At 56.3% G+C, this 16094-nt stretch overlaps 1 protein-coding gene across 4 annotated transcripts in view; it reads right to left on the bottom strand.

Moving 5' to 3' along the window:
• The window catches only part of ABLIM2 (actin binding LIM protein family member 2), a 61271-nt gene that overhangs the window by 20281 nt on the left and 24896 nt on the right, over window positions 1-16094 (bottom strand). For all 4 annotated transcript variants that reach the window (XR_007499618.1, XR_007499619.1, XM_049782566.1 and 1 more), the window contains exons 7-15: window positions 15341-15428; window positions 13602-13660; window positions 12381-12437; window positions 10840-10917; window positions 9622-9768; window positions 9231-9263; window positions 6275-6395; window positions 2247-2348; window positions 2014-2064 (exon numbers count right to left, since the gene is read on the bottom strand). Coding sequence is in view for 2 of the 4 variants with exons in the window: in XM_049782566.1 (XP_049638523.1) it covers window positions 2014-2064; window positions 2247-2348; window positions 6275-6395; window positions 9231-9263; window positions 9622-9768; window positions 10840-10917; window positions 12381-12437; window positions 13602-13660; window positions 15341-15428 (736 nt within the window). In the remaining 2 variants the exon portion in view is untranslated. The remainder of the gene's footprint in view (window positions 1-2013; window positions 2065-2246; window positions 2349-6274; window positions 6396-9230; window positions 9264-9621; window positions 9769-10839; window positions 10918-12380; window positions 12438-13601; window positions 13661-15340; window positions 15429-16094) is intronic.

The following is a 16094-nucleotide window of genomic DNA, read 5'->3' as shown; positions in this document are numbered from 1 at the left end:
TGGCAGGCTCAGGAGACCACATGGGATGCTGGGAATTGAACCTGAGTCCGTTCCAGGTCTGCAGCATGCAAGGCAAATGCCCTACTGCTGTGCTATTGCTCCGGCCCCTTGAATGCACTATATATATTATGGTTTTTGGGTCACACCTGGCAGTTATTCCTGGCTCCCCGCTCAGAAATTACACCTGGCAGGCACAGGGGACCATATGGGATGCCGGGATTCAAACCGATGACCTCCTGCATGAAAGGCAAACGCCTTACCTCCATGCTATCTCTCCGGCCCCTGCACAATTTTTTTTTTTTTTTTTTGGTTTTTGGGCCACACCCGTTTGATGCTCAGGGGTTACTCCTGGCTATGAGCTCAGAAGTCACTCCTGGCTTGGGGGACCATATGGGATGCCGGGGGATCAAACCACAGTCCATCCTACGCTAGTGCTTGCAAGGCAAACACCTTATCTCTAGCGCCACCTTCCCGGCCCCTGCACAATATATTTTTAACTAACTGAATCATTAACCCCAAGTAATAAAGTGATCCACAATTCAGCTAAATTCACAATTCAGCTGAGAAATTGAGGCTGTGTGTGGACTATAAGCACACAGGCACAGAGGCATGCACACATGTGAGCTAACACACACATGCCCACACATGCATGCACACACACCCATGCACACTTTCTCAGGACACGCTCCCAGAGGGACTGACTGCAAGCCCCTGGTAGCCATCATGCCCAACCCGTCCTTCCTCGAGTGCCTGTAGGTCACGGCAGGATCCTGGGGAGTCCCCGCCCTGATTCCTCACTCCATGCAGGGTCATGTCCCTCACACTGGGAGCAAAGTGCCCCAGGAAGTGGCTGGGAGAGACAGGCCTGTCCAAGACCTGCCTCCTACAAGACCAACTGCACTGGGGAGTTAGCTGGGACTTTGGGGACTCAGAGGGCCTTGTGTGGGAAAGAAGCACCAGGACTTCCTGTCAGAACTGTGTGCCAAAGGTCGAAGCTGGGCTGTGCATCATTGCTCCATTGTTTTGTTTTGTTTTGTTTCGGGGGCCAACCCTAGTAGAACTCAGGTGTTACTCCTGGCTCTGAGCTCAGAAATTGCTCCTGGCAGGCTTGGGGGACCTTATGAAATACTGGAGATCTAATCCAGGTCCGTCCTGGATTGGCAGCATGCAAGACAAATACCCTACCATTGTGCTATTGCTCCAGCCCCCACTGCTCCATTCTGAAAGGCGCCCCAGATGTGTGGGACTGTGAGGCTGACCTAGGGCTGGGCTTTCTGTGCCCCCATGGTGGCCTGGTCTCTCCAAGCAAACACATGTCTCCACCACACCTCCAGCTAGGTCTCAGTTCCCCGTGTGCACCCCGACCGTGCTGACTGTGGGCCCCAGAGCCAGCTGTCTGCCAGCAGCCTCCTTCAGCATTGCTCTGCCAGGCCCTGGAGAGGGGCAAGAACTCTGATATCACGGGAAGGAGTGGCAGGGAGTGCTAGTAGTTGGCAGCCACCAGGCAGAAATGAAAGTCAGCTTGGGCACAGGCTGGCCACAAAAATGCTCACTCTTTTGGGCAAGCTCTTCACGTGGGTGAACCTGTGTCTGACCCCAAGAGAGGGGTCAGCTCTGCAGATGGGGAAACTGAGGCTCAGAAGGAGGAGCCAGGCTTAGCATCGGCTGAAAGTCTGGCTTCAACACCATCATGTCACCTGCTCCCAGAGCACCAGGGGAAGTTATGGGGAAGGACGACCCTCAGTGGAAGCTGGGACTGAGAGCGGGGCCCCGGTTGCTGGCCCCATCCTAGACACCCCTTAGATTGGCCCTGGTCAGGAGGCAGAGCTGCAGCTCTGGGCATGAGGAAGGATGAGGGTCTGCCCAGGCCAAAGAAACCCCTGGGAGCCCCACCATGCTGGCAGGACCCTGGAGGTTCTCAGGGCAGGAGCCATGTCCCCGCCTCCCACAGTCCATGGTAGAGGCACCCAGAGGGGTTGGCATTCGGGCAGTGGCTCAGGGCGTGGACGGTACCATGCTGCTTGTAGATGGGCGGCTTCCGGTAGATGTTTTCCTTGCCCGTCTCTGGTGGGGGGAGAAGGAGGGAACAGGGTCAGTGTGCATGGCCCGTTCCACCCCACACAGACACCCCAGGGCACCAGCTCCTCAAAGATGCAGAGTTAATGTTGGCCAGGGAGGTCCCCAGAGAGAGGAGAATGTGTGGGAAGGAAAGTTCAGGGCCACCGCCCTGGTCTGCCTGCACCTACCTGGGACGTGGAAATGCCGAGGTGCCGGCTGGTAGCTGAGCTGGGGGGCCTTCCCATCAGAGGCCACAGAGAGGCTGGGAGTGCTGCGGCCGCTTTCACTGCCTCCAGACGGGACACAGGGCAGCAGGTGGAGGAAGAGCAGAGAGTGTGAGACTGAATCTCCCAGCACCCCCCTGCTTGGGGGCACACAGAACATTCCCAAGTCTGACTTCCTGCACCCCCCAGTCCCTACAGGAAGCTGAGACATGCCCGAGAGGCCCCCACAGAACATTTCAACATGGCCAGGTGCACCCCTCTGGCGCCTCAACGACAGAGAGTACATGTGGGGCTCCTGCCTCAGCCTCAGCCCAGATGTTCCTCCTGCAGAGTCCACGCAGGGAGCAAGGGGATAGATGGGGAGACAGGCAGCCTCCTCTGGCACCCACCCCAGCCTCAGGTCCTCACATAGGGCAATACTGGCTGCAGGGACGTGCCACTGACCAGTGTCATGGGCTCAGCTATTGACAGCTGCCCTGCTCAGGCCAGACCAGGACTCCACAGTCTCCTTGAGAGGAGTGGGGCTCAGAGTCCTGACACGGGCTCCCCCAACCTGTCCCCAGGGAACTGGACCTGTGGGCAAGGTCAGGTGGTGATCTCTCTCCTTGGGAATGCTGCTGACCCTCTGTTCCTGCTATCCCTTCACTGGGGTATTCCTTGTGCCCAAGGCATAGGAGATCTGAGACCTGTCAGGGTCCCAGTGTCCACCTCAGGCTGGACTCATGGCAGCTGGGCGGTCAAGGGGTGAAGCCCTGGGGTGTCTATGGGGCTCCCTTGGGAGAGAGGCTGCACTCAACTGCTGTTGTGCCCCGAGTCAGGTCAGCATCAAGCCGGATGGAACTTGCGGGGCACACCCTCTGTCCTCCAATGTCCCTCAGCACCACTGCCCGTTCCAATAGCCCCAAATGCCGACTAAACAGGTGGCAGCCTGCAGGCTGACCCAGGGGGACCAGGTGATGGCCTGCCAACCCTTGCTCTCCCAATCAGTGCCTCAGGCCAGTGGGTACCAAAACATTCTGGATATGGGGGGATGGTACAGCTGGGGGCCCTGCACCCCACGGCAGCAGACAGGTTCTGTGATTCAGAACCGGGACCCCAATGAGGGCCCACGCAAGGCTGATCCCCCTGAGGGCACAACTGCGGGGAATGAGAGCTTAGTTTGGGGACTTGGGGGGCAGTCTCAGCAATCAGGCCTGGTTGGAGGCCAGGATGGAGCACAGGAAAGAAACCCATCTCCGAGGCAGGACCAAAGTGAGAGCCGGAAAAGTGAGGGGAGAGTGCCCCCTGCAGGGCTGTGCATGACAGGACAGGGAGGGGAGAGGGGGTTCCATTTCTAGAACTATCACTGCATCCTGCCCCAGGGTGCTCTGTGTCCCTGCTATGCCAATGCATCTTCATGCATCAGGGCAGCCTTGTGCCACCAACCATGATGCAGGGGCTTGGGGACATTGATCACAGCAGTTGCCTGAGTGCAGCCATTCTGGGAGCCCCTGAGGTCATGTGCATCCCCAGTTCCCTTGGAGCCCCAGTTTGGTTGGTTGGGCTGTTTCTGGGTGCTCTGGTCCCTGGGGCTCACTCCTGTCCCTAGATATGTGGCTCAGTCTCATCTTTGTGACCTCCCTGGACTCTAAATATCAAAGGCCCAGGCCCAGGCCAGGATGGCCACGTACACTTGGGACATGCTGCCTGTTCCTGCAGGAAGACAGTCCCTGGGGCCAAGACAGCCTTCGGGGCTGAGGTCAGGAACTCAAACCTTCCCACACCTTTGCCAGTGCCCCTGGATGACAGGACAACATTGTCGTGGCGATGCTCAGATCACAACCAAGGACAGTGGACTCGAGGACCCCTAGCCCTCTCCCCAGACCTACACCCCACTGCTTGCTGCTGGCAGTGCATGAACACGGACACGATGACAGAAACAAGGACTCGTGGGACACAGCAGGGCACAGGCAGACGAGGAGGGGCCATGCGGGACACAAACAGGACCCAACACAGTCCACAGCCCTGCGCACCTTACCTGGAAAGTAGGGGACGTAATGGTGTCTGAACGCGGACGTGGGGCTTGGGTGTTGGGACAGGGACAGGCAGCTACTGGTACCAACACTCACAGTACCAGCTGCGGGGAGAGAGCGAGTCAGAGCCGCCCGACCAAGCCCCGAGCCTCAAAATATTCCCGGCCCCTTTGCCAGGAGCATTTTGACTTCCTCCCTGGAAGGACATGCGCCTTTTTGAAGGGGCAGCAAATCACTCAAGCCAGGCCTGCTGCTCTGGTGGGCACCTAGGGGAAAGTCCCGCGGGGCAGAGCACCTGGCCAGCCCTGGAATGACCTGTTCCTGCCACTCGCCCACTCCAGGGCTGGCTCACTGCCACCAAAATACAGTGGGCAGTTGTCACTGGGAGGGACCGGGAGATGGGCTTGCCCACTGCTTACTCTCACACACTCCTTCATTCATTCTTCCACTTACGTCCTCACCCACTCACTTGTTCACTCATTCATGCCTCCACTCTCAGCCACTCACTGACTCCCCCCTCACTCACTCATTCATATACTTTCTCATTCACTCATTCACTTGTTCACCCATTCATCCACTCATTCATTCCACCCATATGCTCATTCATTCATTCATTTACCCATCTTCACTCATTCACTTACTCATTCATTCATCCACTCGCAGTCACCCACTCAGGTACTTTCTCGTTTCCTCATTCATTCATTCACTCATTCACCTATTCATTCATTTCTCACTTACTCCTCATCACTCAGTTACTCCTCATAAATTCTTTCACTCATTCATCCACTCTTTTTTTTTTTTTTTTTTTTTGGTTTTTGGGCCACACCCGGCGGTGCTCAGGGGTTACTCCTGGCTGTCTGCTCAGAAATAGCTCCTGGCAGGCACGGGGGACCATATGGGACACCGGGATTCGAACCAACCACCTTTGGTCCTGGATCGGCTGCTTGCAAGGCAAACGCCGCTGTGCTATCTCTCCGGGCCCATTCATCCACTCTTAATCATTCAACTATTCACCTACTCATTCATTCATACTGTCTCATTCGTTCCCTCATTCCCTCACCCACTCATTCATTCACTCAAACTTTCTTTTTTCTTTCTTTCTTTCTTTCTTTTTTTTTTTTTTTGGTCACACCCAGCAGTGCTCAGGTGTTACTCCTGGCTCTATGCTCTGAAATCGCTGCTGGCAGGCACAGGGGACCAACCATATGGGATGCCGGGATTCGAACCACTGTCCTTCTGTATGAAAGGCAAACGCCTTACCTCCATGCTATCTCTCCGGCCCCTCACTCAAACTTTCTCATCCACTCATCCATTCATTCACTTATCCACTTTCATTTACTCATTCTTTCACTCTCATACGTAATTAGTACACTTATTTGCTCTCACATTATTCATCTGCTCACTCGCTCATTCATTCATTGGCTCAGTCACTCCCTCATTCACTTACTCCCTCATCCATCCTCTTTCCCAACACTAGTTGGGAAGAGGCACTAGTTCAGGGGGTCCCTGAGAAGGGCAGGTAAATGATCACCAGCTTTCAGTGTCTGCACCCTTGACTGTGGAGTGGGGTTGACAGCAGCTGGCGATAAGGCACCCTGGGAAAAATCCTTCAAAAAGGCAGGCGTGGCATGTTCCTGGCCACGTATGCTGGGGAGGCGGGTTGGACGCTCAGGGTGAGGAATGCAAAGCTGAATGCCAGGCAGGGGTGAGAGATTGGGTCTGGTCTCCTGAACAAGCAGCCAAGGGGCGAAGTACCCACAAGCGGTACAAGGAGACCGACACTCCTTGCTGGTGCGCCTGCCTGGAGAGTCCAGCCCCATGACAGCTTCTCAGGCTGCTTTCAGGCAAGGCTGGCACTGCCAAGGCAGCTCCTTCACCCAAACCCAGACCCTCAAGTCACCCCACAGGGCCCTGCCCCCGTTTCTCCATTGAGCAAAAGACAGTGATTCTCCTGAGGCCCTGGGTGCTAAGGGCCAGTACCTGGGCGGCTGTAGTGCTGGGGTGAGCGGGAGGTGGGGGTATAGCGCCCAAGGCTGACTGAGCCGGTGGAGCTGGGACTGGAGGTCCGGCACTGCTTGTAGGAGCGCTCATCCTGGTCCCCCTGCGGAAAGGTAAGCCATTGTCTCCCGTATCCCACTCCCCCATGCAGCACACGGGGAGGCTATGCAGGGTTCCAGCAGCCCCACCATGCTGGTGCATCCTTGGGGGCACAGGGGCGCTGGTCCTGTCCTCCTGGTATCCCAGATCCTTGGACCCCAGGGAGAGTCAGAAAGGATCTGGATTCTCCTCTCACTCATGGGGGCCTACATCCCATCCCACCAGGCTGACCCCCAAGTGCAGAAGCCAGGATGCATCCCTGTGGGTCAGGCAGGAGTGGTCTGAGTGAGGGGAGAGAGGGATATGCAAAGTCCTGCAGAGCATTTGCTGGCATTGGGAGGAAGGTTCGGCCCAGGGTCCAGCGACATCAAGGAATGTCTGGCCAAGCATCCAGCTGACATCACAGTCCTCCCGGCCTCACTAAGGACCAATGTGGAACTGGACTGGGGAAACTTCTGCTCCTGGGGTTCCACTCTCAGGGCTCTGTCCACCAAGGTGCTAACCTGTGTTTTCCACTAGGCACTGCACTTCACTGCATCTTCCTGGGACCCTCACTGGCTGATGTGTCCCATGGAGCTATGGACACATGCAGCCTTAAAGGGCAAGGCTAGGCAGGATGTCCCAACTGGCCTGTCTCTAGAGAGCGTGTCCCAGGCTGGCTGTTTCTAGGAGTGTGTCTGTAATCTGTCTCTAGGAGTCATGTCTTTGGCTGGCAGTTTCAAGGGGAGGAGCCCATGGGAGGGGGATTTAGGGATGAAGACCATGGGGGTTCCTGAAGGCTGTGTCCCCAAGGGGCAGTATGCATATTTGTGCCCAGGGGGCAGTCTCTGGGCCAATACTGTGATGGGTAGCTTCAGCCTCCCTCCCTGCCTGGACATGAACAAATGAGTTGCTAGTACGTGAGGGGTCCCAAGAGTACCCCAATCCCCTTCCACATTTGGTGTTGATGTTCGGCAGTTGGACTTGGACATACCCTTGGATAGCCCCACTGTAATGACAGTTGAACTTGGACAAGCCCTGGACACGCCTCTTGGACACATTCTCTTGTCATGCCGGGTATAAAAGGAAAAACTTGGACCTGTGCAGGGGGGCCCAGAATAGTGATGAGGACAGTGCCTGCTGGTCTGGGGGAGGGCAGAAATAAAGCATCAAAGAGATACTGCCTACTTTGTATCTATTCCTTTTTTTTTTTCTTTCTTATACCAGAGTCTCCCCAACCCTAGCCCTGGCCAGTGAATTTCCATCTATCTCTCCCTCTCTCAGAAACCCCAGGGTGGCGGTGGCAGTCCTCAGACTCCAGGAAGAATAAAGAGGAATTTGGTTTCCCTCTCTCTTCTCTCTCTCAGTCCTCAATGGGCAGTCACTACACTATATGTTGGCATCCCTGGTGGGCACAAGGCCCCACCCAGCAGCTGGGTCCCTAGAGCCTTGTAGCACTGGCCCTGGCAGATTTGGGCCTCTGCAGCCCTGGGAACTTTGGGCCCTTGCAGCTGAGCAGCAGCCAAATAGCAGGTGGACTTGTAGCTTACTACAATGAACTGTTGCAATGATAAATTTCTCCAAAAACAGGGATAGGAGGAACTGGTGCCCAGTCATAGGGGTTGGTACCCTGGAAGGTTCTGTGCCTCAGTTTTCCTGAGAAGGTACAGAACTAACCACATTCCTCCCAGGGACCAGGAGTGGCGTGGTGGTCCTATGTGGAGCTTAGGCATAAGCCGCTGTCCCTATGTTGGATCCTGGCAAGGAGGCCCAGCTGAGTGGCTACACGGAGGTCAGTTGCCCATACCCCCTCAATGAGCCTGGGGTCTGCTTCTTACAGGAATGGTCAAGTTCTAGAACAGTGCTTCTCAAATAGTGGGACGCAACCCCTGGGGGGCTCGAGGCTCCGTAAAGTGGGGGCGCATTTGACCTCGGCAAACACTGTCATAACAAGCTAAGCCCGTGTTAATTGTCTCTGTATGTCTCTGGAACTGAGAGTTGCTGTGTCCTGCTTCGAAAAGCAAAATGTGCCAGAGAGATAGCATGGAAGTAAGGCAGCTTGCCTTGTGTAGAGAAGGTCGGTGGTTTGAATCCTGGCATCCCATATGATCCCCTGAGCCTGCCAGGAGCGATTTCTGAGCATAGAGCCAAGAGTAACCCTTGAGTGCTGCCGGGTGTGACCCAAAAACAAAAACAAAAAAAAAACAAAACAAAAAAAATCAGCTCAAATTATTTTAAATATATATATATATATATATATATTTTTTTTTTTTGCAGGTTAAAGTTTTTTTTTTTAATAAAGATACTATTTACAGTTGTGCGGGGGCACGAAACATGTTTTCTACTTCCTAGGGGGGCATGACAGAAAATAATTGAGAAGCATTGTTCTAGAGAAACTCTCTGGGGGTCATCTGCGAGGTCCTGGCACTCCCATTGCCCTGGGTATCGTGAGAGGTGGGTGCCCTGAGCCTGGCCTGATGGGTGGTTCAGCAAAGCCCCAGATAGGATACACAGAGGGAGGCTGCCAGAGAAGCGTGGTGGAGGGAGCAACTGAGAAGAAGCAACATGTGGGGCTGGAGAGACAGCGTGGAGGTAAGGCATTTGCCTTGCATGCGGAAGGACGGTGGTTTGAATCCTGAGCGCTGCTAGGTGTGACCCAAAAACCAAAAAAAAAAAAAAAAAAGTAACACAGGGCATGGAGACCTGTGGCTCTATGTGGGTATGAGGGGCAGAGGCAGGGAACACTGGGTAGGGGCACTGAGTGGGGTCGACAGGCACCAGGTACAGGAAGGGGGCAGCAAGGCAGGGGGAAGCAGGCAGCAGACAAGGCAGAGGCAGCACTGAGAGCAGACTAACTTACCTCTGTTGGTGTTGGCGAAGGCACCTGAGCGGGCTGTGGACAGAGAGAGGCTATTAGTGTCTGGCCGGTCTGTGAGAACAGGAGACACCAAGCCTCGAAGCCCACTGCCAGGCAGAAGTGGTGGGAGACAGGCCCCAGAAGAGGGGTGAGGACTGGACAGGGAGAAATGGGACACAGGCATCCTCCATGCAGATCTAAGAGGCTCTGTGCTGAAGTTCTCCCACCTTGGTCCAGGGCCTCCCCAGTCCTCCCAGACCCCAGCCTCCCTCCGTGTATCCTATCTGGGGCTTTGCTGAACCGCCCATCAGGCCAGGCTCCAGGGCCAGCGTGTCCGGCCTGAGGGGCTCGGGGTAGGGGGTGTGGGGGCGACTGGGCTGGGTTCAAGGCCCACCTCGCTGCAGCCCCGCCGGTCCCCTGCCGAGTGGCTGATATAGGGCGTGTATGAGATCATATCGGGCCTGTCGATGTTGTAGATGGCCTTGCTCTTCGGGAGGGCAGCCAGGTCCCGGTAGTCCAGAATCTCATCGCCCAGCTTCGCCTAGTCAGACAGGAGAAGGGCTAACAGCCCGCCCACAGGGCAGCTGGGGTGCAGGGTAAGGGGTGCTAGACACACGCGCCTGGGGCCTGGTGGGAGTGTCTGCTCTGAGCCTGACTCTCCCCATCAGCTTGTTGGAGTCCAGGCAGGCTGGCAGCCACCAGCATGGCTCAGAGCACGGTACACACACTGCACACTCACACACACACACACACACACACACACACACACACACACACGCATACACAAGCACACCTGAGTGCATGTGACCACAACCCTTGTGGCCACACACCGGCATATACATGAGCACGTACGTGCCCAGTTAGACCCATGAATGCATCAGCACGAGAGAGGTCTGGTCAGGGAGGTGTGGCTAGCTAGCTGACCAGGTCACAAGCTCCCTGGGCAATCTGAGCTGTGCTAGGGCTTCCTCCACCCTCCGCAGGCACTCGCCAGGCTCTGCTCAGGCAAGGGGTGTTGAAGCCAGAGGGGGCAACGGTGACACCTGGCTCTGTTCCCGCCACCTCCACCACCTGTTCCCTAGGACCGGTAGGTATACGGGTGCGCACTTGCTACGTGCGTCCTCACGCTTGTACACATCCAGACTCCCACAGCACAACATACACTCTCCCATTGGGATATCTATGTGCCCACATGAGCAAACATTAGACACTCTTATGTACACATACAAACTCCTGTTCAACATATGCACAAACAGGTTTATTCCCACATGCACTACATGCAATCACACCTCCATGTGCATGCATGCAATCATATGCTACATACATATGTACTCACAAGACACATACCTCCATGTCTATGCATATACACTCCCACACACAACACGCACGGACACTCCATAAGCACAACTCCCATTGTAGACACATATACGCGTACATTTCCGCACAGGCCTACTCTTCGCTGCACTCCCGTATGTCCTGCCTATGACCTGGTGTCCCTGGGCAGACATTTTGCTTCCCAGGCTGAGGTGCAGGACCCAGGGGGTACAGGGCAATGCTGAGGTGCCCCACCCACTCCCCCTTGCATCTGCCCCAGGCCCCCTGCTGCACTCACATAGATGACTCTGCTTGGGGACCCTGAGGTGCTGGAGGCAGGTGCAGACACGATGCTCTCGGAGGAAGTCCTGGTTTCCTGGGGGAGGGGCAGTGAGGAACCTTCTAGAAGTGCCTTCAGGGCTGCCAGCCCCATGAGTTCCTAACTTGCAGGTTGCAGAACATCTGGAAGTATAGGCAGCTGAGTGCAGGGTGCAGGGTGGGGGGGCGCAGGGTGGGACTGGGAGTGTGGAGCAGAGCTGGGGTCTACCCTGCTCCTGTGGGCTCCATGCTGGAATTTTTTTTATAGTTCTCAGTGTAATTATTTCTGTGACTGCACCCAACAATATCTGTGGTGAGCTTCATGTTGGGAGCTGGACCCTCCAGTCCTCCTCTATTTTGTCTCTGAGAATCATTACATAAATGTTTTTCATTTTTCTCAAAACCTATAGATGAGTGAGACCATTCTATGTTTATCTCTCTCCCTCTGACTTATTTCACTCAGCATAATAGATTCCATATAGATCCATGTATAGGAAAATTTCATGACTTCATCTCTTCTGACGGCTGCATAATATTCCATTGTATATATGTACCATAGTTTCTTTAGCCATTCATCTATTGAGGGGCATCTAAGCTGTTTTCAGAGTCTGGCTACTGTAAACAACGCTGCAATGAATATAGGTGTGAGGAAGGAATTTTTGCATTGTATTTTTGTGTTCCTAGAATATATCCCTAGGAGTGGTATAGCTGGATCATATGGGAGCTCAACTTCCAGCTTTTGGAGGAATCTCCATATCGCTTTCCACAAAGGTTGGACTAGATGGCATTCCCACCAGCAGTGAATAAGAGTTCCTTTCTCTCCACATCCCCGCCAGTCCATGCTGAATTTTGAGGTGATCTCAGCCTGACCCCAGGTACTCTCCCCCTCTGTACCCACAGACTTGCCATTATCCAGATTCACCCACACCCAGGGGCTCAGATGTGACCTCATCCCCTACACCTCTTGCATAATATTAGGGCCCTACTTGCAAGGTGCCAGTGCTCCCCTAAACAGCACAGTCCGCTCATGGGCCCTCCCGCCCCTCATTCTCTAAGCACCTACATGATCCTGTCTTCCCTGCTGCCAGAACTCTGCAAGGGGCCTCAGTATGGCCACAAGGTCCGCCAGGAGACTTTAATGCTCAGCTGTGGCTGATGAGGGCCAAACAACTCAGAATGACCTCAACAGGAGGGGGCAGCAGGGGGCAGCTGAGGCACTGCAGGCTCCCCCGCCAAGGCCCCAAGCCCATCCTGTATAGCCAGGGCAGCCCTGTAGTGCCCCAACACTGCCAGACCTCATGAGCCTGAGCACTGGGCTCTAGCTGGGAGGAGCTTCACTGATCATTGCTTGGGAGACCCCCAAAACCCGAGAAGAGATGAGGACAGACTGGACAGACGGGCAGCCACGGGGACATGGGACAGTGCTCACAAATTGACAGGACCCGCCTGCCCTGCCGGGCTCACAGGATGGAACAACACGGGAGTGGACGGACGAGGGGCCACATGGCAGGAGAAACCCACCTGTAAGGCGCTGGGTGCACTGCCTGGGGACCCTAGACTGCCAAGCGTGTTCTGCACCTGGAAGGAAAAACAAGAGCAGGCACTGAGGCCTCCCAGGCTGGCCAGCCATGAGAACTCACGGCATGCAGGCAGCTCCTGGTCCATTGATTCTGCTCTCCCTCCTCCTCTTGATCCCCCTCCTCCTCCTCTTTCTCTTGCTTCCCCTCCTCCTACTGCTCCTCCTCCTCTCCTTCTCCCCTTCCTCCTCCTGCTCCTGGTGTTCCTCCTGCTGCAGTTCCTCCCCACTCTTCCTCCTCCCACTACTCCTCATTCCTTCTTCCTCCCTCATCCCCTTCTCTCCTCCTCCTCCCTCTCACCTCCTATTGCTTCACCTCAGCCTCACAGCCTCAGTTCTGTACAAGATCTGGACAAGTTTCCCTAGGAAGCCTGTTCCCCCTTCTCCTGCCAGACCTCCAGGCCCCAGAGCCCTGTGAAGCCCTTGGGACCCCGAGGGGCAGCAGTTGACAGTCCCCATCTCCCCGTGGGGCTTCTGGGGGCCCCAAGCCTGCTCCCTGAGCCCAAGCATATAGGAGGCTAGGTAAGGACCCCCGTGTCAGCACCAAGGCAGCCCCCAACCCAGCCCAGCCTAACCCAGAGCAGACACACACACACACACACATACACACACACACACACACACATACACACACACACACACACACACACACACAAACCCTGAGGTCCGCTATTTCCTGGCTGCAGTGGAACTGGCATCCCTGGGGGGTCCCTCAGCTGTCCCTGAGTACCCATGGGGCTCCTCGACGCTGAGGACAGTGGCTCTGTTCTTGCTTGGGGGGGGTAACCCCTGGGAGGCCACTTTATTTCAGGGCAGGAGTTACAGGGCAGGGCACCAGTAGCTGCGGGAGCTGGTCATAAGACCTGGAGAGTGGCAGGGTCTACGGGGTCCCCTGGGGTATCTACTCATAGCATCCACCCAGCATCTACTGGGAGAGGGGACAGTGACATCTGTGTGTGATTCCTGGTGCCCCACCCCATAACACCCCAACAGACAGTGACCCTGTGTTTAGGGATCTTCGGTGTCTCCCAAGCCAGAGGCAGTGGTAGATAGGGACAAAGGAAGAGGCATGGGTCTGCCCCTGTCACCTTGCAGCTGAGTGCCTGCCCATGACCGGAGTCCCCACATTGCCCCGGGGACTCCTTACTGCTGGAGGGGACACCCACCTTACTTCTGTCTTCAGAGCGGGCAGCTTGGCGACATGCTGGATGCCAGATGCAGGAGCCTGTGGGCAGAGACGCGCGAGCACAGCTCAGTCCTCACTGGACTCCACATGGGGATTCATGTGCCCTCCAATGGCCCCAGAACTTGTCTCTCTGTTCTCTGGGAACCCTTGAACCTCCTGAGCCTCTGCTGAGTACACCACACTGGCACTCCCAAATAAGTCACGTGGAGGGCCCCGGGGTATGAAGGAGAGGTCCCCACCCATCTGCAGGGACCCCTGCCCCCACATAGCCCCCTGGAAAAGGGATGAGGATGGTTCTTGGCCATGCCTGCAGCTCCCCAATGCCCAAGCTCACTTCCCTCTCCTCCCCCAATACCTCTCTTCTCTGCAGAGAAGTCCTCTCCTGACTCAGTTTCCCTGGAAACCAGCCACTGGGGGAGCTCTGGCTGCAAGGGGACAAGCTCTCCATTTCCACAAGCCACCCCTTTCCCAAAACAGAGACCTTGGGTCATACATTGCTTCAGACTCCCTGCAGCCTTTGGGGGTGACAGGCTTGCAAGGGAGATGGGTCCAAAGGCTATGGGCAGTGCATGGGGGCCGTGGATTCCTGCTTCTTAGCACCCCCGGCATGGCTCTGGAGCCTCAACATTAAGGTCTTCCATACAGCCAGGGGGGCTAGGGGCCACGAAGGGATCCCCATGTTCCATGGTGCAGGAAGCGCCTTGGAAACAGGCCACTCTGTCATCCTGTCCTGAGCCCATGTCCCCTTGGTGACAGCTGGTGTCTCCAAGCCACCATCCAGAACCACTGTCCCAGCTGGAGGAGCCCTGAAAGCCTCCTTGACTGGCAATGGAGACGCCCCCAACAGCCCAGCATGCTGGGGGGCCAAAGGATCTTTTCATGGGCTCTGGAGAGTGGATGACACAAGCCACAGCTGGGGATGCTGGAACCAGGCTGTCCTGCATCAGCCCTGGGTGAGCAGATGAGAAAGGGGTGCCTGTCCGACCCTCAGCTCCCACGCTCCCCACCTGCTGGCCTGGGGACCTCAACACAGAAGACTCACAGAACAGAAGGGGGAGGGAGATTCAACACCCATCCAGAAGGGGGAGGACCTCAGCCCTTCTCAGCAGGGGAGCCCCCCCACTCTGTCTCCCTTCCCCAAGCCCTCCCTGGGCCCACTGCCCACACCCACATTCTCCTTGTAGTTTTCTGTGAAGCCACTAGAGGTCCCTCCCGAATTGTCCACACTGCCTGCGCCCCTTGCCTGCCCTCCCTTGTTCTCAGTCTCCCCCATCCACCCCGCTTCACTTCTGCCAGCCCCCAACCTCAGCCTGAACCCACTTTCCTCCTGCTTCCAAGCCCTGCCCACGCCCACAGAGGGCGTCCCATTCCCCCTCCTCCTTCCCAGCCAGCAGTTCCTGCTTGGGTGCTCCATCCACCTGCTACTCGCACAGTGCGGGGTCCCACTCCTGATCCACATCAGGGTTGAGGTCCTCTGCTCTGATGACCCTTTCTCACCCCTTGATAGGGATCCAGGCTGCCTCCCTGGGGTCCTGACTATGGGAAGGAAGAGGCCTAAAGAAATTTAGCAAAAAATCCCCCAGAGTGATGCTCCCCACCCACCCTGTTCCTTGGCAAAGGGGAAGCAGAGGCACTGCTGGGGTGGGGGGTGCTGCAGAGGGCAACAGGACACATTGCCCAGGGCAGGGCCCAGCAGGAAGAGCTCCTTCAGGGCCTCACCTTGCAAGTACATCTCCTCCCCCTCTGCGAAGGTGCGGCCACAGCGCACACAGACTGCACACAGCGGGTGGTAGTGCTTGTCCCCAGCCTGTGGAGAGAGCAGAGAGATCAGGGGCAGCGGCTGGGTCAGGCACAGCCACTGCAAGGCCCAGAGGCCGGGATCCCCTGGGCTGGGCCAGGAGCAGAAGCCACCTGAGCGTCCACCTCTGGCTCCCTGAAGACCCCAGCCCTGGGAGCACAAGAGGCTGCACCTAGGGGGAGCCCTTCGACCCCATCCGGGTGGAGAAGCCATGGAGCAGTGCTGGCAGGGTAGAGCCCGCCTCCACCCACTGACCTTCCAACCCTTTCCCTGACTGTCCAGGGGAAGCTGGCCCAGGGACCCTGACCCCTGGCTCTTGTTCCTGTGCTGCGTGGAGGTTGCATGGGTCAGCCCTCAGGGGTCCAAGGAGCTGGGGCAGGTGGGCCTTCCAGAAAGCATGAAGAGTGCTGAGTCATCTGCTCCTCTGTCCTGGCATTCCTGGGGCTCCTTAGGCAGGGAGCGACCCAGCACCAGCGCCATCTTCACAGCACCCAGCTAATGGTCAGTTTGGAGTGCAGTGAATGTTCTTGGGAGTCTACTGAGCAGCTAAGAAAAGGAAGGAAGGAAGGAAGGAAGGAAGGAAGGAAGGAAGGAAGGAAGGAAGGAAGGAAGGAAGGAAGGAAGGAAGGAAGGAAGGGAGGGAGGGAGGGAGGGAGGGAGGGAGGGAGGGAGGGA

Source organism: Suncus etruscus, chromosome 10 (genome assembly GCF_024139225.1).
Source record: "Suncus etruscus isolate mSunEtr1 chromosome 10, mSunEtr1.pri.cur, whole genome shotgun sequence".
NCBI lineage: Eukaryota > Metazoa > Chordata > Mammalia > Eulipotyphla > Soricidae > Suncus > Suncus etruscus.
This window is presented reverse-complemented; position numbering and strand designations above follow the sequence as displayed.